At 49.5% G+C, this 21390-nt stretch overlaps 1 protein-coding gene and 1 pseudogene across 1 annotated transcript; one reads left to right on the top strand and one right to left on the bottom strand.

Moving 5' to 3' along the window:
* The first annotated feature begins 3533 nt into the window (after window positions 1–3533).
* On the top strand, window positions 3534–4529 carry LOC135993664 (olfactory receptor 14A16-like). Its single transcript, XM_065643673.1, has one exon. The coding sequence runs from the start codon at window positions 3534–3536 to the stop codon at window positions 4527–4529; it is 996 nt and encodes a 331-aa protein (XP_065499745.1).
* Window positions 4530–8120: 3591 nt separating this feature from the next.
* LOC135993665 (olfactory receptor 6E1-like) lies at window positions 8121–9060 on the bottom strand (annotated as a pseudogene).
* Window positions 9061–21390: the final 12330 nt, after the last annotated feature.

The raw sequence follows: 21390 nt of genomic DNA on the forward strand, positions 1-21390 counted from the left end.
ACAACCCCTTGGCATTTTGGTTGCATTAATTTTGCACTTCAAGATCAAGGTAAACCAAGCATCACGAGCCCATCACCGAATGGACCGTGACAGGCCTGGAGCAAAAGTCTTATGAGGAGCGGCTGAAGGACATGAGGCTGTTTAGCCTGGAAGAAAACAGAGTGAGGGGAGACCTTATCGGTCTCTACAACTCCCTGAAAGGAGGTTCTAGCATGGTGGGTGTTGGTCTCTACTCCCAAGTAGCAAGTGATAGGACGAGAGAAAATGGTCTTAAGTTGTGCCAGGGAAGGTTCAGATTGGATATTAGGAGACATTTCTTCCTTTTTCTTGCATAAACTCTTGACGGAACCCTGCTACTGCTGTCATTTTAGTGGCCTCTTTCTGGGCTCAGAAGAGTCCTGGAGGATGGGGCCCCTTTTCTTTAGGGGGCACCCGGAGCTCCCTGGGCGAGTGATCCCTGGCCTGGATGGAGTTGGAGGGACTGCGGCTGCAGCAGTCCAGAGAGAGTCCAGACCTTCAGAAACTTTGGGGTTCCACCATCAGGAATCTCATAATTTTAAAAGAAGTGGCCACTTCTGTATGGGGACAAGAGAATAACCCCATCCATCAGGACAGAGCAGGACCTGACACGCTGAGCAGTGACCCTGAGGAGAAGGGCCTGGGCACTACAAGGGCTGCCCCACAAGCCTGTGCTGCATGCTCACCATGAACAAGGCAGCTGCACACGGGGCTGCATGAGGAGCAGCGTGGGGACCCAGACACCTGGAGTTCTCATCCCATTTGGTTCAGCACTGGTGTGACCCCACACACACGGGTGTGTGCCACTGTGTGGCTTCCCAGTTTGGAGAAGCAGGGAGGAACTGGGGAGACAAGAGCTAGGTGGAGTAGCAGGGGGGATGTCTCCAGCCTGCAGGGAAAGAGGTGCAGGTGATGCCACAGCATAGGACAGGCTGTCGTGGAGATGACCAAGTGATGTAAAGAGGCTGAAAGCCCCCAACAGACATGAGCTCCTTCTCCCATTAGCAATAGCTGTTGTCTCCACCTCTGATGCCTGTGAGGAGACACCTTGTCCTTACAGCACAGGAGCCTCATGGCCTCCTTGTCCCCAGCCAGGAACCTGGGAGGTGTAGGACCATAGTCCTGCCCTTGGCCTTGCACAGCCCCACATTACACTGTCCCAGGAAGGGCGCTGGGCAACATGAGAGGGACAGGATCTCCCTTCCCAGAACCTGGGGGTCAGGGCTTGGCCCTTTGATTAATGAAACACATCCAGGTGTACTCAGCATCAGAGCCACCTTTACTTTCCCTTTCCTGACCTGTCATCTCTGCCTCCAGTTTTCTGCTCCAACTGACCCTGGGGATGGTTTCTCAGTAGTGTGCCTCAGTGTGACCCGTTAACATTAAAAGAAACTTTGGTATTTGAATCTGAGCTTGACTTTTTGACAGGTTTCTTCAGCTGCCTCTCAGGGTCTGATGTTCATGGACTCAGCACCAAACCCACCAGAAGGGTCATTAAAGTGCCTTGGGCTGCTCCTGTGCTGCTGAGCTGGGCTGGGCTCCTGGGACAGAGGGAGCTCATGGCAAGCAGCAGTGCTGCAGAGAGACAGCTCTGCCCAGGAGCAGCTCCTCTGCAAAGTGCAGCAGGGCTGAGGGCTCTGCCTGGATTCTCAGGGAGACAAGCAAGGCAGAGAGAGATTAAAGGTGGTCAGGATGGGGAGGATGACTGAGAGCTCACTGGAGGAGAAATCTTTGCAGCCCTTGCCATGGTAAGTCTCTGGGTGCAGGGCAATGCAGCTGTAGCTCCTGGAGGCATCTCCTCAAGTTAGCACAGGCACAGCTTGTGGGATCTGTAAGGAGGGGGCTCTTGTCAGGCAATTTTGAACAACTGTGAAGCCAGGTGAGCACCCAGGGGTGCCCAGGGCTGTCCTGCAGAGCAGGGTCCCTGCACCCCAGGGCTGTGCCGGGGCAGGGACTCTGCCGACTGCCAGGGTCAGCGCTCAGCCTGCCTGGGGAGATCCCCACGGTGCTGTGGGGAGAAGCTGTGGGGGGAAGGAGCAAGATCTGGTAGGGCAGGGTCCTGCTATGGAGAGAGTGTTGCCTGGGTCACGGCTGCTCACAGCTCCAGATCATTAAAGGAGATTCTAAGGGAACCTTTTAAAAAGTACAGCAAGGCAGTGGGTACCTGCAAGGGAAAGAACCTGTTATTTCAGTCTTTTACTCTGGGTTGTCAGGGTCAGCACTGGGACATAACAACTCATCTCTTGGCTCAGGAGGAGGCACTGAAATTCCAGATGCATTTCTTTTAGAGGTGAATAAACCTGGGAGTATAAGAAATCAACACACTATGGCTTACAGACAGCATCAGGATGACTTTTCCATGCTCATTATTGTTGGTCTGATGTTCCCATCAGAGCCGGCCCACACAGAGCTGCCCCTGGGCAGTGCCCGGCTGCTGGGAGGGGTCTGCAGGGCAGAGCTGAGCACATAGCGGCTGGCATGGGGTCTGTGACACTGACAGGAGGAGACCTGGGCACAGAGACACAGCTGCAGGCAGGGACAGCTCCAGGCAGCAGAGCAGGGGCTGTTCAGGAGCTCTTCTGCTCCTTCTCTGCAGGTGGCTGCTGGGTGTTGTCTGCTGGGCAATGATCTGACTGTGCCTTTAGCACATCCCACCTTCAGGAGCCCTGACTCTGCTCTGCCTGTCCTGCTGGGCTCACCAGCTGCCCCCAGAAAGGCCCAGCTCTGCTGTAGGATCCCAGGAGTGCTGAGCCTTTCCTTGGGGTCCGCACTCTCCTGCCAGAGTCCTTTGCTTCTGTCTGTGAGGGGTCGTGTCCTGCTCTCTCCATCACATCTCCACCTCTGGGCTGGGACAGGGAAGAGTTTGCAGATCTGCCCTTTCAAACAGGGCTCCCCTGCTCCAGTGTGAGTCCAGTTTTGGGTTTTCTTTTAAAGAGAGATTTGTTTATGGAATTGTTTTCAAGGCAGCACAAGTGAAATCACAGGGCAAATGGGTAAAATCTGCTCTCCTAACTCTGCACTGAGCCACAGAGAGATGAGCCCTTTTGCCTGTCCTGTCTCAAGACTTCACATTTTCAGTCGTATATATGAGGATTTCAACCACTACAAAAATCCAGTGATGAGATGTGATGGTGGAAAATTAAAAACACAGGCAAAATCATAATAATGGCATGCTAGGCCTCTGCTCTGCAGCCCAAGCTCTTAAGTGTCATGAGTGCTGATATTGAACTTTTTCGTTAATGGTGCATAAAATCTGACATTGCTTGTGAACATCAAAGCTGTCACAAACCAGCACCCATGTCCCCACTGCAGAAGAGCAAACCTGGCTGCTTGGCCCCAGACGGGCAGAGGTTCTGTTTCTCACAGCACACTCATCCAGCACAGACCAGAGAAAGGAAATGCCTTTCAATTCAGGTTATTTATATAAAAAAATGGACTGGCTTTCTCAGAGGAGTGTGTCCTGATTTTAAGTTGTCATTTCCTTTTTAGAACAGAGCCCCCGTGGCAAGAAACAAATGTCCAACAGCAGCTCCATCACCCAGTTCCTCCTCCTGGCGTTCAAAGACACACGGGAGCTGCAGCTCTTGCACTTCTGGCTCTTCCTGGGCATCTACCTGGCTGCCCTCCTGGGCAACGGCCTCATCATCACCACCATAGCCTGTGACCAGCACCTCCACACCCCCATGTACTTCTTCCTGCTCAACCTCGCCCTCCTTGACCTGGGCTTCATCTCCACCACTCTCCCCAAATCCATGGCGAACTCCCTTTGGGACACCAGGGCCATGTCATACTTGGGATGTGCCGCACAGGTCTTTTCATTTGTCTTTTTGATAGTAGCAGAGTATTCTATGCTCACCATCATGTCTTATGACCACTATGTTGCCATCTGCAAACCCCTGCACTACGGGACCCTCCTGGGCAGCAGAGCTTGTGTCCACATGGCAGCAGCTGCCTGGGCCACTGGGTTTCTCAATGCTCTGCTGCACACGACCAATACATTTTCACTACCACTGTGCAAGGGCAATGCCCTGGACCAGTTCTTCTGTGAAACCTCCCAGATCCTCAAGCTCTCCTGTTCAAACACCTATCTGAGGGAAGCTGGGCTTATTGTGGTTGGTGTCTGTCGAGGGTTTGGATGTTTTGTGTTCGTTGTGCTGTCCTACGTGCAGATCTTGAGGGCCGTGCTGAGGATCCCCTCTGAGCAAGGATGGCACAAAGCCTTTTCCATGTGCCTTCCTCACCTGGCCGTGGTCTCCCTGTTTGTCAGCACTGGCATGTTTGCCTACCTGAAGTCCTCTTCCATGTCCTCCCCAAGCCTGCATCTGGTGGTATCTTTTCTGTACTCAGTGGTGCCGCCAGCAGTGAACCCCCTCATCTACAGCATGAGGAACCAGGAGCTGAAAGTGGCACTGAAGAAGTTGATTCAATCATTTTTCTGTCAGCAACGATATGCTACCCATGTCTCTTCAGAAGTGATTTCCAGTTCAACTCAGGAACCTCCTGTGCATTGAGTATTTTATCTGTGATTACCATGTTTGTCAAGGAATTTCTTCACCCATGGCACTTCTCCAGAGCCATGACTCAGAGGCCTGTCTACCTGTTTCTGGGACCCTGGTACAGCTGGTGTCCTGTGTCACATCTCTATAATACAGGGTGTTTCAAAAGGATCAACCCATTTTGAAAGCACTGTATCTCTGAAACTGGGGCCATCTTTTCGAAACAGCCCACAAAAGGGGATTTCCTCAGTTTCAGTATTTGGAACTTGGGCTCCTCTTCCAAAGCTGTGGTCAGCCTGAATACATTTCCCTCACAAGGCCATGCTGCTGTGCTTGGGTTTTTCATGGGCTCAGGGGAGGACACGGGGCAACATGTTACGTCACGGTGCTGGTTTGAGTGTTCATCTGTGGGTGCCCAGTGTTCCTGGAGATGGTGAAGGACCTTCAGTAATCTGCTTTGGACTGTCTTGCTGTGGTTTTCAGGCACCACAGCCTGCTCCCAGTGCTCTGTGCTTCAACAGGGGAATAAATGACCAACAGAAACCTATTTCTGCATTCGCCAGCTCAGGGCAGGCTGCTCTGTCACTGTGGTAGCAGGAGCAGCATGAAGAGCTCCTAGCCTGGAGTCTTGTGCTGGATAGAGGGGCTGGCACAGGAGGGATGCCAGGAATGGGTGCAAAGGATCTCTTGAAAACAAGAGCAGGGGACAAAGAGGGACTGGCCTTGCTTCCATCATGCAATGGCTGGCCCCAGCCCTTGGGCTGATAAGGAGGCTGATCCTCCTCTCTGTCCCAATCCACCCATCCATCCATCTATCATCATCTATCATCAGTACTCCACCTGGGTGAGCTGCCCCACCATGTTTCTCATCCCAATGAGGTCATAGGTTGGAAGAGACCCTCCAGATCATTGAGTCCAACCATTAACCCAACTCTGGCACTAAACCATGTCCCTAAGAACCTCATCTATATGTCTTTTAATAACCTCCAGGGATGGTGACTCGAACAATACTTGGGCAGCCTGTTCCAATGCCTCACAAACTCTTCCACAAAGAAATTTTCCCTAATATCCTAACTGAATCTTCCCGAGTGCCACTTCAGGCTGTTTCTTCTCCTTCTACCACTTGCCACATGGGAGAACAGACCAACATCCTCCATGTTCCAACCTCCTTTCAGGTAGTTGTAGACAGTGAAAAGGTCTCCCCTCAGCCTTCTTTTCTCCAGGCTAAACAGCCCCAGCTACCTCAACTGCTCCCCATCTGACTTGTTTTCAAGACCCTTCACCAGCTTTGTTGCCCTTCTCTGAACTCCCTCCAGCACCTCAAGGTCTTACTTGTAGGGAGGGGCCCCAAACTGAGCACAGCATTCAAGGTGCAGCCTCACCAGTGCCAAGAAGAGAGGGATGATCACTTGCCTGGTCCTGCTGGCCACACTGTTCCTGATGTATGCTGGGATGTTGGTGGCCTTCTTGGCTGCCTGGGCATACGCTGGCTCATGTTCAGTCACTGTCCATCAACATCCCCAGATCCTTTTCCGTTTGGCAGATTTCCAGCCGCTCTTCCCTGAGCCTGTAGTGTTGCATGGAGTTGTTGTGACCCAACTGCAGGACCCAGCACTTGGCATGAAAATGAAGAAGTCCAAGTGCTGGATTGTTCACCTGGGATAGAGTAACACTAAGTGCAAGTGTAGATTGTGAGAGAGTGGCTGGAGAGCAGCCCTGCAGAAAGGGATGTGGTGTGATGATCAGCCACAGGGTCAATAGGAGGCAACACTGTCCCCCAGCAGCCAAGATGGTAAACCGCATCCTGGGGTGCATCAAACACAGCATGGCCATGTGGTCAAAAAAGGTGACTATGCTGCTGTATTCAGCATAGGTGCGGCCTCACCTGGAGTGCTGTGTGCAGTTCTGGGCCCCACATATTATTACAACAAGGATGTGAAGGTCCATGAATGCATCCAGAGGAGAGCAACAAACCTGGTGAAAGGGTTGGAAGGATTGTCCTCTGAGGAGCGGCTGAGGACTTTGGGCTTCTCTAGTTTGGAGAAAAGGAGGCTGAGTGGAGACCTACAGCTTCCTGAGGAGGGGACATGGACAGGGAGGTGCTGAGATCTTCTCCCTGGTGTCCAGTGGTAGGACATGTGGGAATGGTTCAAAGTTTGGCCAGGGGTGGTTTAGACTCCATATTAGGAAACATGTCTTTATCGAGGCTGGTCAAACACTGGAACAGGCTTCCTAGAGAGGTGGTCAATGCCCCAAGCCTGTCAGTGTTGAAGAGGCATTTGGACAATGCCCTTGATAACATGATTTACTTTTTGGTCAGCCCTGAATGGGTCAGGTATTTGAACTAGATGATCGTTGTAGGTCCCTTCCAACTGAACTCTTCTAGTCTAGTCCAGTCTATTTTATGTATATACCTGTACAGGGTGGATTCTTCCAGCAGCTGGGCTCAAACACTCAGTCTGCTCAGTAGCCTCCCCAGGACACCGGCCTTGCCAGTTGCAGGCACCACGACACATGAGCCCCCAGGGCTGCAGCACCATTCCAGATATTGGTACAGACCCCCATAGTCACACACATGCACGCCCACACTCTTATGTCCAGTCACTCTGGTCTCTCAGTTGCCGGCACCAATGTCATACAGACTGTCTGACCCCCTGGTCCTGCTCCAGTTGCTACACTCACACCCCTACGCTCACACGTTCACGCAGAGAAGAGATTTGCCCACATCGCAAAGACTTAGAAATTCAGTTTAATGAGAAGACAGGACAGGCTGCACTGGTTGGGGTCCTTCTCCAATATTCCCATGATAAGTCCTGTGTAATCCAAAGATGCTCTTCCCCTGCATCCCACCATGTGTCCTGCACCCCTAGGCAACAATCCCGTTAGTCTAAATGGTGATCCAGAGAGCTGCTCTCAGTGGCTCCTCTTGATGGGCTTCACACCTGGACAATGAGGCTGATGGCTTTCCAGAGTAGCCTTGGGACAAGATGTTCATTCATCAGAGCCTGTAATTTGGGTTCCCACTTGCCAATGAGCCTCTGTGCTCTTCTTGGTTTTGGAGATGGGCTTGTGATGAGCTGGTGGCTCTGCAGTGATGGTACTGGGAGCAGCCGGGGCAGGGTATTAACTGACTTCCTTCTCCTGCCATTGTTAGTGCCTTCTTTGTGTGTGCAGAGGAGCTTTTTATCACTTAACACAATCCAACAAGATAGGACAAGAGGAAATGGCCTCAAGTTGCACTAGGGAAGGTTTAGATTGGATATTAGGAAAAAAATCTTCCTGGAAAGGGTTGTTGGGCATTGGAACAGGCTGCCCAGGGCAGTGGGGGAGTCACCATTCCTGGAGGTGTTTAAAAGGTGTTTAGACGAGGTTCTTAGGGACACAGTTTAGCACTAGAGTTGGGTTATGGTTGGACTCTATGATCCTGAGAGTGTCTTCCAAATGAAAGGATTCTATGATTCTGTAAATTTCCTGAGGTATCTCTGTCTGGAGGTTACATACATATGCATTGGTATTATCTGACTTATGATAGCAGATCACTGGAATTGCTGTCCAGAAATGCCTCATGATTAGGGGAAAGGCAGTGTTGTTGTACGGGCAATGTCCTCATTCAGGGCCAGTCTTGTTTCTGAGACTGTAGATGAATGGATTTAAGAATGGGTACAGGATGGTGTTCAGCAACACTACAGTTCTGCTGTTCTCCAAGGAAACATCTGTTGAAGGACACACATAGGGAGCAATGCAGCTCTGGTATGCAATTGCCAAGGTGGTGAGATGGGAAGAACATGTAGAAAAAGCTTTTTTTCCTCCCAGAGGCTGCTGGAAGATGTAGAATACAGAAAAGGATGCACATGTAAAATGCCAGAGTTAAACATAAGGAACCCAGAATGACAAATGATTAGAAAACAGAGTCTATTTTCCAAAGCAGGCTGGTGTCAGAGCAGGACAGTTTGAATAAGGGGGAATTGTCACAGAAAAAGTGATGGATCTCATTTGAGCCACAGAAAGTCAGCTGGGAGAGGATGACCAGGCGGTAACTCAAGAGTGTGAAGCCTGTGACCCAAGTAGCAACAACCAGGTGGATGCAGAGCTGAGGCTTCATGATGGCAGCATAATGCAAAGGTTGGCAGATGGCAACATAGCGGTCAAAGGACATGACGACAAGTAGAATAAGCTCTGTACAGCCCAGGGTAAAATAGGAGGAGGATTGGGCAAAGCAGCTGCTTAGTGAGATTGTTCTCCTACCAGAACCCAGGATCACAACCAACTTGATGCTTGTGGAGGATGTAAACCAGATTTCCAGGAAGGCCAGATTGCCAATGAAAAAGTACATGGGGGTTTGAAGGTGGTGATCTGCATACATAAGGAAAATGATGGTAGCGTTCCCCATCACTGTTGTCAGGTATATGAGCAGAAAGACCAGAGAGCGTACAAGCTGCAGTCTTTGATCAAGCCCTGAGAAACCCTCTAGGATGAACTCAGTAACCGCAGTTTCATTTTCTGGTCCCACGTTGAATTTCGGTTCATCATGCCAAGACAGGAACATGGCAAAAAACAAGTGTGATAATTCCACAGTCTGGGTGAAAGGCTCTCCAAAACCTTCTCTGCTTCTTTCCTTTCTTGCAGTCTTCCTATAGTACACAGATAGAGTACTTCAAGCACTTCTCATACCCTGATTTTTCTGTATCAAATTTCATTTGGAGTTCTCAGAGAATTTGTTGTCTTCTTTCTACCTTTTTAAAACACTCATAAAGAATTCTTCCTTCATGACAGAGGATTTTAAAGTCTGTTACCTATTTTATCCCATTCCTGGCAAATTCCAAATTCACACAGACCTGTTCCAAACATCTGTCACACCTATGTGCCTAAGTCATCTCTTCTGTTGCACAAATGCCAGAGTATTACATCGAATCGAATCGAATCGAATCGAATTGAATTGAATCAAATCAAATCAAATCAAATCAAATCAAATGTATGTTGAAAGCTTTTCTTTCTACTTTTCAGTACTTGCCTTTTTGGACTAGGAACCCCTGAGTATCTATTGATTTCAGAATAAGCAGTATCAAGAATCTCTTTCATAACCCCGTGCTTTCTTCCACAGCTTTGTGCTCTCTGTTTCTTCAGGAAAGGGGAGGGAAGGGCAGAATATGGACCAAGTATAACTCATCTTCTTTAGTTATGGTTCCACACAGTCTCATCTGACATCCATCTGCACCGAAATGCAGTTACTTCCAGACAATTGCTCATTGCTATCACTATCAAATATCCTGACCTAAACGTAGACCGGGAGAATAGTGACTGGAAGAGATCTGTAACTTTTCTTTCGTGTGCCAGCTATAGGTCGGGAGGACCCAGCCTTGACAGTTTTCTCCTGTCTCCATTGATTCTACAGGGAGCCTTGGGAAAACAAATTCTCACAGGCACCTGTTGTGAAGCAGGTGAAACTCACTATTCAACTCTCAAATCTCCGATTCCTTAAGTTATTTTGTTTTTTAAATCAAACTACGCATCTAGGAGAAAGAAAGACAAAAAATCCCACATATACAATAAAGACTGGTGTTTTTCACAGAATCACAGAATCACAGAATGTTAGGGATTGGAAGGGACCTCGAAAGATCATCTAGTCCAATCCCCCTGCCAGAGCAGGAACACCTAGGTGAGGTTACACAGGAAGGCGTCCAGGCGGGTTTTGAATGTCTCCAGAGAAGGAGAATCCACAACCTCCCTGGGCAGCCTGTTCCAGTGTTCCGTCACCCTCACTGAGAAGAAGTTTCTTCTCACATTTAAGTGGAACCTCTTGTGTTCCAGCTTGAACCCATTACCCCTTGTCTTACTGTTGGTTGTCACCGAGAAGAGCCTGGCTCCATCCTCGTGACACCCACCCTTTATATATTTATAAACATTGATGAGGTCACCCCTCAGTCTCCTCTTCTCCAAGCTAAAGAGACCCAACTCCCTCAGCCTTTCCTCATAAGGGAGATGCTCCACTCCCTTCATCATCTTTGTGGCCCTGCGCTGGACTCTCTCCAGCAGTTCCCTGTCCTTCTTGAACTGAGTGGCCCAGAACTGGACACAATATTCCAGATGAGGTCTCACCAGGGCAGAGTAGAGGGGAAGGAGAACCTCTCTCGACCTACTAACCACCCCCCTTCTAATACACCCCAGGATGCCATTGGCCTTCTTGGCCACAAGGGCACAGTGCTGGCTCATGGTCATCCTGCTGTCCACCAGGACCCCCAGGTCCCTTTCCCCTACACTGCTCTCTAATAGGTCATTCCCCAACCTACACTGGAACCTGGGGTTGTTCCTGCCCAGATGCAAGACTCTACATTTTCCCTTGTTATATTTCATTAAATTTTTCCCCGACCAACTCTCTAGCCTGTCCAGATCTCGCTGGATGGCAGCACAGCCCTCTGGCGTGTCAGCCACTCCTCCCAGCTTGGTGTCATCAGCAAACTTGCTGATAGTACACTCAATTCCCTCATCCAAGTCATTGATGAATATATTGAACAGTATTGGTCCCAGAACTGACCCTTGAGGCACTCCACTAGATACAGGCCTCCAACCAGACTCTGCCCCATTGACCACGACTCTCTGGCTTCTCTCCTTCAGCCAGTTTGCAGTCCACCTCACTACCCGATCATCCAGTCCACACTTCCTCAGTTTTGCCGTGAGGATGCTGTGGGAGACGGTGTCAAATGCTTTGCTGAAGTCAAGGTAGACCACATCCACTGCTCTGCCATCGTCAATCCACCTTGTTATGTCTTCATAAAAGGCTATGAGGTTGGTCAAACACGACTTCCCCTTGGTGAAGCCATGTTGACTGTCCCTGATGACCCTCTTATCCTTGATATGTCTTAAGATGGCACCAAGGATAAGGTGTTCCATCACTTTCCCAGGGATGGAGGTGAGGCTGACCGGTCTATAGTTGCCCGGGTCGTCCTTCTTGCCCTTTTTGAAGACCGGAGTGACATTTGCTTTCCTCCAGTCCTCAGGCACCTCTCCCGTTTCCCAAGACTTGGCAAAGATGATGGAGAGCGGTCTAGCAATGACTTCAGCCAGCTCCCTCAGCACCTGCGGGTGCATCCCATCTGGACCCATGGATTTATGGGTGTCCAGATTGCTTAACTGGTCCCTAACCCAGTCCTCATCAACTAAGGCAAACTCCTCCATTGCCCTGCCTTCCTGTGGGGCCTCAGGGGTACGGGGCTCCTCAGGACAGCCTCCAGCAGAGTAGACAGAGACAAAGAAGGCAGTCAGTAATTCTGCCTTCTCTGTATCTTCTGTCACCAGGGCACCCACCCCGTTCATCAGTGGGCCTACGTTGCCTCTGGTATTAGTTTTATCTGCCATGTATTTGAAGAAGCTCTTCCTGTTGTCCTTGACCCCTCTCGCCAGGTTTAACTCTAAGGAGGCCTTAGCTTTCCTAGTTGCCTCCCTACATCCTCTGACAACAGCCTTATATTCTTCCCAAGTGGCCAGCCCCTCCTTCCATGATTTGTAAACCCTCCTCTTCCACTTGAGTTTGCCCAGCAGTTCCCTGTTTAACCACGCAGGTCTCCTGGCTCCCCTCCTTGACTTCCTGCACATCGGGATGCACTGATCTTGAGCTTGGTAGAAGCAGTCCCTGAATGTTAACCAACTATCTTGGGCCCCTTTACCTTCAAGCAGCCTTGCCCACGGGATTTCCTCCAGCAATTGTTTGAAAAGGCCAAAGTTGGCCCTGCTGAAGTCCAGGGTTGCAATTCTGCTCGGTATTCTGCTCACACCACAGGAGATTCTGTACTCCACCATCTCATGGTCACTGCAACCAAGGCAGCCCCCCACCTTTACTGCTTCAACCAGACCCTCCTTGTTAGCGAGGACGAGATCCAGCAGCACACCTCTCCTAGTCGGCTCCTCCACCATTTGCATCAGAAAGTTATCGTCAATGCACTGGAGGAACCTCCTAGACTGAGGCTGGCTGGCTGAGTAGTCCTTCCAGCAAACATCAGGGTAGTTAAAATCCCCCAAAACAACCAGAGCCTGTGACTGTGAGGCCACGCTCAGCTGCCCATAGAAGGCTTCATCAACATCCTCACTCTGATCCGGTGGCCTGTAATAGACTCCCACAACTGTGTCACCCCTGCCAGCCTGCCCCTTAATTCTCACCCAATTCTCACTCTTTTCCCTTCATCTTTACATTTGTTTTCAGACATAGAAAGGAGTAGAGCAGATGGCTCCAAAACCAGGATAATTCAAAATGCAAGGGGAGAAGGGGGAGAGGAGGAGATGATGGGTTTGAGGTGGTGAAACAAAGTTGTGTGGGTGTGCAACCAGAGCTCTGCAGTCATTAGTCACCTGGGTGGTCCAAGGACTTTCCCGTCTCATTGTCCACAGAGACAACAGCAGAAACTGGTCTGAGACAATGGATCAACTTGAAACCAAGTGACTGAGTAAAATCAACCTCCTTCAATATCATCCACCTCCAAAATAAGCAAAAATTTGTCATCTTCAAATTAAATGTTGGCCTGACTTGTGTGGGATTTCTCCAGGTGGGATTCCAGACAGTGCTGGAGACAGGCAGATCCTGCTGTGCCTGGGCCTGTTTCCTGTGCATACAGGTAGTTATTAACATCCTGGGTGAAGACTCTGACTGTTTCAGAGATCCTTGTAGCAGTTTCTGCTGCAAAACTGAATAAAACTGAGTAAACAGTAATCACTTAACTTGCTTGCACATGCCAGAGAGGATGTGCAGGACAACAGGCTGGCTGAATTGTTAAGAACTCAGCAGAACTGTTGTAAGGGGAGCCTCACTTGATCCAGTTGAAGACACCGTTGCAAAGGTCCTTGCAAAGGAGACTATTCCAATCTGTGGTATTCCATAATTCAATTAATCTTTTCCTCAGAGAGCTCTTCAAAGAATAGGCAAGGAAGTAAAAGAGACAGAGGGAAAGAAGTAGAGATATAAAATGTGCCAATACAAATTGAGAAGATCCTCTGAACAGTGTTTCTCAACTCAAACCATTGGTAGGCAATGTATTTTGGGAAATGGCTGCATAAAAACATTCATATAGAGATGGAGTGTTTAATTAGCTTGCTGACACTTGCCCATGGTGCTGTCAAAACAAACTAACTAACTAACTAACTATGAAAAGTTTCATGAGAATTAGTTTAAAAATACAAGCAGTTGTGGAAAGGAAGACTTTTTCAGCTATTACACAGAAGTCTTTTCTGCAGAGGGCTCAACTATTTCCTAAAATCTACATTCAGGGCTTGATTCAGTTGTTTGCACAGAGGTGGCCACTGCCTCCAACATACCCTGGGGCAGCTGAAGCACCATGTGGGCTGGGAAATGTCTCCCAGGACCTATGGGAGCTCTTCTGGAGCACAAGCTGGTAGGCGTGAGCTGAGGTAGGGGACCTTAGGGGTGGTGCAGGGCTGCTGGGTGGGCTGAGTAGGGACCTCAGCAGCACAGCAGCTCGTTGTGTCCCTTTGGATGCTGCTGTGAGGTCACTTCTGTCACAGGAACTGACTGACCAGCAGCGGGAAGGCAAATACTCAGAGGTCATGAGGGCCATCAGAAAGATGCTCCCAAGATGATGACAGATTTGGGAAGGTCAAAGGGAACTGGGACAAGAGAGACTGGAGATTTTTGTGGGGAGAGGATGACTTGGCCAACAGAGATGAAAGATTTGGAGGGTTTCAGGTAACAGTGATGCCGCTGTGACATTGACTGTGAAAAACATTCATGTTAGGCCCTTACCTGGGTTCTAAGCAGTAATCTTAAACTCTAACCTTACTCCTAAATGCTAGTCCTCTCTCTGACAGTAATGCACTACCTTAAACCCAAACCTCAAAGTTTACCTCTAAGCCAAATCCCAAACCCATAACCCCTTATTTTTAGTCTTATCCTTTTACTCACTTTAACCCCTAACCCCTTATTCTTAGTCTTATCCTTTTACTCACTTTAACCCCTAACCTGTATCCCTAGCCTTAAAATACCAGCCTTAACCTTAGCCCTCACCACAACCCTAAAATAACCCTAACTCACAAAGCTAGCTCATACTCTTAACACTAACCACGCACCTAAGCAGATTTCCAGATGCCTAAATCCTAACCCTGAACAGCTAGCTCTTATCCCTAATCCCTAAATTGAACACCTCGTCCTCAAAGCTCTCATTCCCATGCTCAACCCCCATCACCTCCAACCCCTCTCCCTACCCTACTTAAGCAATTTGGCCCCCTGGGGCAACCCAGGGTAATTCTGGAGCAGCCACGGGGCATCTGAAGAGGGATTGTGAGGTTACAGGTGCCTGACCAGCTGTCAGGCCCAAGGAGAAGATGGGCAGGACTGCTGGGACGAGGTCTGTGGTGCTTCAGAGACTCATGGGCATGTGAGAGGCACATGGCTGTGGTGGTGGCTGTGAGGTCACTTCCACCTGAGTACCTGATAGGCCAGCTTCAGGCACATGACTAGTCTATGTGTGTATCATTGAAGTTGTGCCTAAGGAACTGATAGGCCACCAACATGCACGTAGGTTGAATACTGTTTGCAAGGTCTCTGCTGCCCTAGCACCTTGCAGGACTGGCATGGAGATGCGCCTGGCAGTCAGAGAAAGACCACCAGCAGGTGCATGGGCTTGGAGGGTGACAATCAATTTTACTTTTATCTGCAGCAGGCACATGCCTTTAGTCTTGTCCAGGAAGCTGAAAGGTCAACAGCAGACATGTGGCTTGGAAGATCATGGTGAGGATACTTCTTTCTGGTCAGCTGAGAGACCACAAGCAGGCGGATGGGCTGGGTCAGACACCTTAAGGGTGGATTCTGAGATCATGGAACTTTGCTTGATAATGGGAAAGAGCAGAAGAAAGAGAGAAACTGCTGCAAAGTGCTGCTTGGAATGTGGAGACGGGGCATGACGAGATAAAAATGTCACTTGAAGGTTGCACTGTGGTGCAAGAGGTCACCCAGAGGGAGTCTGCAATCAGCCCATGGCTTTGTGTTTCACAGTACAGCCAGGGAGGGTGGAAAGACATAGGTGAAGCATGGAGATGCCATGGTGAGAGCAAGGTGGGGAAGAGATGGGTGTCTACAGCCATGGGGAAAGAGGGGCAGGTGTGGGACAGTGTAAGACAGTCGGAGGTGGAGGTGGCCAAGGGCTCTGATAGGGCTGGAAGGCACCCACAGAACAGAGATCTTTGTCCACTTGGCCATGGCAGTTGTCTCTGCCACAGACCTGTGAGGAGACATGTCCTCATGGCACCGGGGCCTCATTGCAGCCCCACAGGGAGGTGTCAGGCCATTGTTCTTCACTCAGCATCACACCCACATCCCACTGCCCCAGGAAGAGCCACGCAGGAGGGACAGGATCTGCCTTCCCAGTGGCTGGGCTGAGGGCTTGGCCTTTCTGCCTCATAAATCAAACCAAAGGTTTTCTCAGCATCAGAACTGTCTGTACGTGACCTTTGCCTATCTGCCATCATGGCCTCCAAGTATCTGCTCTAATGAGTCCATCAGGAGGGTTTGTTGGCAATTGCCGTCAGTTGGGCCAATTAACACTCCGAGACACTTTGGCATTTGCTTCTGACTTTACATCCTTGAGAGGTTTTTTCAGTCTCCTCTCAGTATCTGAGGTTCATGGGCTCAGCACCAAACACACCATGGGGCTCATAAAAGTGGAGAAAGCTCTAAGGATCCGTGTGTCTACCATGATTTTTGAAAAGTCTTCAAGACTTGTATAGGTTTTAGGAGTCTAGTTGAAGATTTCTAGAAGTATTTAATAATTTTTATTTTCATATTTAAGTTTTTTTTTCATTATTTTTCAGTTTATGGAAGAGGTGATACCAGTATTTTCTAACTGATATTGATCCAGGCTGTCTCCTAAGGAGGTCTGGACAGATTGGAAAAGTAGTCCCTTGAGGTCTGACACCGTGTGGACAACCTTGCTCCTCACCTCCCAACTCCACTATTTCTGTCATTGCACATCTGGGACGTACATCACTTTTCCTTACATCAGACTTCTCCACTGAAGGCTGCAACTGGATGTTCAAGCCCCTTTCCACGAATTTCCACCTGCTCTCATTTGAGAACTGGCTGCACACAGGCACAAAAAGGTTTTGCTTGGTTTTGAGCACACAAATTCAAATGTGATAAGATCATCAAAAAGATAAAACACAGGCCTCAGCTCTACGCCAAGTCCAAGCTGTCTCAAATGAGTTCCACCTTCCAGAAGGGAGAATGATGCAATAAATCTTTTTGAGAGATAGGAAATTATAAATATAAACACAATTAAAAGACATGATGAATTTCTTCAGGCCAGGAGGAAATAACTGGAATGTGAGGGAGATGAAACACACAGAGTAAGAGATAGAGTACTGGTGATGCAAAGACAAGGAAAAATCAATATTTCTTCTCCTGCTGTTAATAGACATCCTGAAAAATTCTCAGTTAGAAATCACAGGAAAAGCTCAGACATTTTACTGAATGTATTCAATCATTTCAGTTGATTTACAGGTACTCGTAATTTTTAAAAGTTCTCAGAATTGCAGTCACTGTCCAACCATGAGCATAGAACCTGAAGTGAACCCCCTCGTCTACAGCATGAGGAACCAGGAGCTCAAGCATGCCCTGAGGAAACTGATGACTGGATAGCTTTCTGAAGGAATAAACTGCCCATCATCTTCTGCATAACAGTTATAGTGTAAATTGTTGCAGGCCCAGCCTGTCTTCTGTATTTCTTATTGCTGCTTGTGGTTTTTCACACGTGATAATATTGTCATTATTGTCATCCCCTTTCTAATTCACTGTCTTCTTTGCTTACTGAGGGGCTGTGTAAATGAGGAGCTGTGCTCTACGTGTTTAAACAAACTAAAAGGCCTTGCAGCATCTATTTTTTCCTGAGATCCTTTCAGCAAGGCCTGTTTGGAGCTGATGGGACAGTTCCTGTGTGCATGAGAGGAGGGGAAAAGAGTCCAGCATGGCAGGGAGCACCAGCGCTTGGCCTTCCAGAGCTGTTCTCGTTCCACTCCCACACTCTCCTTCTCATCCCTTGTGTTGGTGCAAGGCCTGAGTGCTCTGGCAGCTTGGTCACCGTCCTGCTGTGTGTCAGTCCTGTGAGCGCAGGCAGGGACAGGCAATGGGCACTTGTGTGACAGAGCTGGCCTCAGAGCAGCTTTCCAGATGGAAAGGTGATCTCCTCGGGGCAGGGCATGAAGGTTTAGGTCTTCTTCAAAGCTTCTCTGTAGAACATGCTGAAGTGACACGCAGATGCAAACACCAGGGTACAGCTAAACAGTGTGTGTGCAGGGCTGGGCACACAGCAGTGTCCTCTCACAGCCAGGCCTCCTGCCAGAGACCTGCAGGACCAGCAGAGCAGGGTCTGGGCTGTGCCCGTGTGCACTGGACACCCCATGGAAGCTGCCCCAGGGCATCGTCATGGACTGGCCCCTCACAACCTCCATTTCCAGCACTGGCCTCTCACCCACAGAGGCTGTTCTTCCTTCCATGGAGGGACAGTGAAAGAGTTGTTCAGCAGTCCATGTTTGCATTGTACAGATGAGATGTAAGCACGCACATCATGTACGTGACATGACATGAACACGAGTGAGCACAAACACCATCAACTATTCCTTGGGGTTCCCTGAAGGCCTATGGCACAGACAAGGTCTTGAGGTCACTTCATGTTGGGAGGAACACCCCATGGGAAACCACCTGAATGCAGCACTTGGATGATCTTCCTTGGACTGAGGTCCCCGTGTCCATTCCTCATGACATGGGACATCTCAGATGAGTGCAGAGCAGGGTGACACACCACAGGGCTGAGGTGCCCACTGTCCTTAGGGAGTGGCAACAGGAGGCCACAGAGACACTGTGACTCCTGCCTCTCTGTGTAAAAGGGACAAACTCTGTCTCTGAACATCCCTGGGTGCATAAGGAGTCCATGAGGCCAGCTCAGATGTGGATGCTTGATGGAACCCTGACATTTCTGTGTATGACTCCAGGAACAAACCCCACTGGATCAGTGAGATTCATCTCAGCTGCCTTGGACAGGCTCCTTGTAAGTGCTCCTGTGTGGTCCGTCACACATGCCCGTGATTCCAGATTGTGCTTTCAAAAGTGCCGTAGAAACCAGAATGGATCTGGGGTCCTTAGAAACATCTTCAAGAAGAGCATGAACAGGAACTGGGAGAATTACAGACTGGCCACCCTATCTCCGGTCCTGGGAAGGGGATGGGACATGTCCTCCTGCAGCCATTTCCAGGAATGTGAAGAACAAGGAAGGGATTGCTGAATGCGAATGAACAGGGGAAAGAAAGGCATGTTGTGTACAGGGCGTTTGCACGGCCTCAGACATGGTCTCCTTCTGGGCAGAGTGGTGCTGATGGGGCTCAAAAAGTGGATGCTGGGTGGGAAGTTGGCTGAACCATCAAGCCCAAATATCATCAGTGGTACAAAGTCCTCTGTGCAGCCAGTTACTAGTGTCACCTCTCAGTGACTAGCACTTGGACCAATGCTATTGAACATCTTTATTCTCCCCCTCTAAGATGTAACAGAGTGCACTTTCAGCACCTTTGTGGATGATGCAAACCTGGGAGGAGGCCTTGAGCAACCTCCCCTGGTTCACCCTACCCTGAGCAGGAGAGTGAGACAAGATGAGTGAGACAAGGGCTCTCTTCAAACCTGAGTTATCCTGTGATTTAAAATAATTTTTGCCTTGGAGAGGTTTCTGGAGAGAGAATAGGTAGAAGAATAGCAAAAAAAAAAGAAAGCCAGAAGAGGAGATATAGAAGGTGTTAATATAAATACAGCAGTTCCAGTGAGGAGTGCTTTTTACTCACATTGTTAGTAGGAAATATATTTGACAAATTCGAAAAATGTGAGGAAGTGAGATGGGTGTCTAAAGCCTGCAGGGAAAGAGGGGCAGGTGTAGGAACACGTGGAACACACTTCAGTCTTGGTCAGGTCCTGGGTGCTAAGGAGGGGGATGCATGGGTGTGGTATTATGAGGTCAGTTATATCTCAGAAACTCATAATCCAGTAAGCAGCATGTGGCTGTGAAGGGGACTGTGGGGTCAGTTCTGTCTCTGGAGGTGACAGCCCAGCAGCAGGGACATGGCTGGGAAAGAACCTCTGCCAAAGTACCCACAGGCCCTACCCAGGAAGAGGCCTTGGAGACGTGTTGTCATGTCCATCCCACCTGAGTACACGACGGGACAGCAGCAGGGACATGGTCGTGTCTACCAGAGAAGCTGAAAGGCCAGCAGCACTCATGGGATTCAGGAGATCATGGTGAGGTGACTTCTCCCTGGTCAAGTAAAAGACCACAAGAAGCCTGACAGATTGCGTTCTCTGCTTGAAGAGCAATTTTTGAGATGGTTGAGTTTTCCTTAATAGCAGAAAAAGGCAAGAGAGAGAAAAAACGTCACAAAGTGCAACTTGGAAGATGGAGACTGGATATCAGGAGGAAGAAATGTCACTGGAAAGGCAATGCTGTGGTGCAAGAGGTCACCCAGAGGGAGCTGGATCAGCCCATGGTTTGTGTTCCAACGAACAGCCAGTGAGGGTGCAGACACATCAGTGAAGGAACAGAAATGCTGGGGTGAGAGCAGGTGGGGAAGCGAGATGGGCATCTGCAGCCTGCAGGGAAAGAGGGGCAGGTGTAGGACTGTGTAGAACAGCCTGTGATGGAGATGGCAAAGGGCACTGGCAAGGCTGGAAGGGACCAACAGAACCCAGGTCTCTGTCCCCTTGGCCATGGCAGTTGTCCCTGCCACTGAGGCCTAGGAGAAGACATGTTGTCCTCATGGCACTGGGGCCTCATTGCCTCCTTGCAGCCCCATGGGGAAGCTGGAAGTTGTTGTACCAGTGTTGTCCTTCCCTCAGCCTTGCACACCCACATCCCACGATCCCAGGAAGAGCCCTGAGCCGTGTGTGAGGGACAAGATCCCCCTTCCCATTGCCTGGAGGTCATGGCTTCTCCTTTCTGCTTCAGAAAGCAAACTCCCCCTAGGAGTTACATCACTTTTCTTTACATCAGATTCACCACTGATTTTTGCACCTGGTTGTTACAGCTTTTCTGAAGTTGGCAAACGCAACACCCATCTACAGGAAGGGCTGGAAAGACGATCCGGCGACGTACTGGTCTGTCAGTCTGACCTCAGTGCTGGGGAAGGTCATGTTGCAGATGATCTTGAAGTAATATCACACATCACTTACAAGAGAACCATGTGATCAGACTCAGTCAACATGGGTTTATGAAAGGCAGGTCCTGTTTGACCAACCTGATCTCCTTCTATGAGAAGGTGACCCAACCAGTAGATGAGGGAAAGGCTGTGGATGTTGTGCACTTAGACTTCAGTAAAGCCTTTGACACCATATCCCACAGCATTTTCCTGGAGAAGCTGCAGCTCATGGCCTGGATGGTGAATCTGTGATGGATAAAGAACTGGCTGGAGGGCCAGGCCCAAAGAGTTGTGGCGAATGGAGTCAAACCCAGTTGGCGGCCGGTCACAAGTGGTGTCCCCAGGGCTCAGTATTGGGGCCAGTTCTGTTTAATCTCTTTATCAATGATCTGGATGAGGTGATCGAGGGCACTCTTAGTAAGTAACAGGTGACACCAAGTTGGGTGGGAGTGTTGATCTGCTGGAGGGTGGGAAAGCCACACAGAGGGATCTGGACTAGCTTGATGATTGGGCTGAGGCCAAATGTCTGAGGTTTAACCAGACCAAGTGCCAGGTCCTGCACTTGGGTTACAACAACTCCAGGCAGCGCTACAGGCTCGGGGAAGAGTGGCTGGAAAATTTCCTGGTGGAGAGGGATATGGAGGTGTTGATCGACAGCAACTGAATATGAGCCAGCGTGTGTCCAGGTGGCCAAAAAGCCACCAACAGTATC

The sequence above is a fragment of the Caloenas nicobarica genome, chromosome 12 (assembly GCF_036013445.1).
Source record: "Caloenas nicobarica isolate bCalNic1 chromosome 12, bCalNic1.hap1, whole genome shotgun sequence".
Classification (NCBI taxonomy): Eukaryota; Metazoa; Chordata; class Aves; order Columbiformes; family Columbidae; genus Caloenas; species Caloenas nicobarica.

Coding starts and splice junctions, on each gene's coding strand:
- LOC135993664 (XM_065643673.1), top strand. CDS start 3,534: ATGTCCAACAGCAGCTCCATCACCCAGTTCCTCCTCCTGGCGTTCAAA.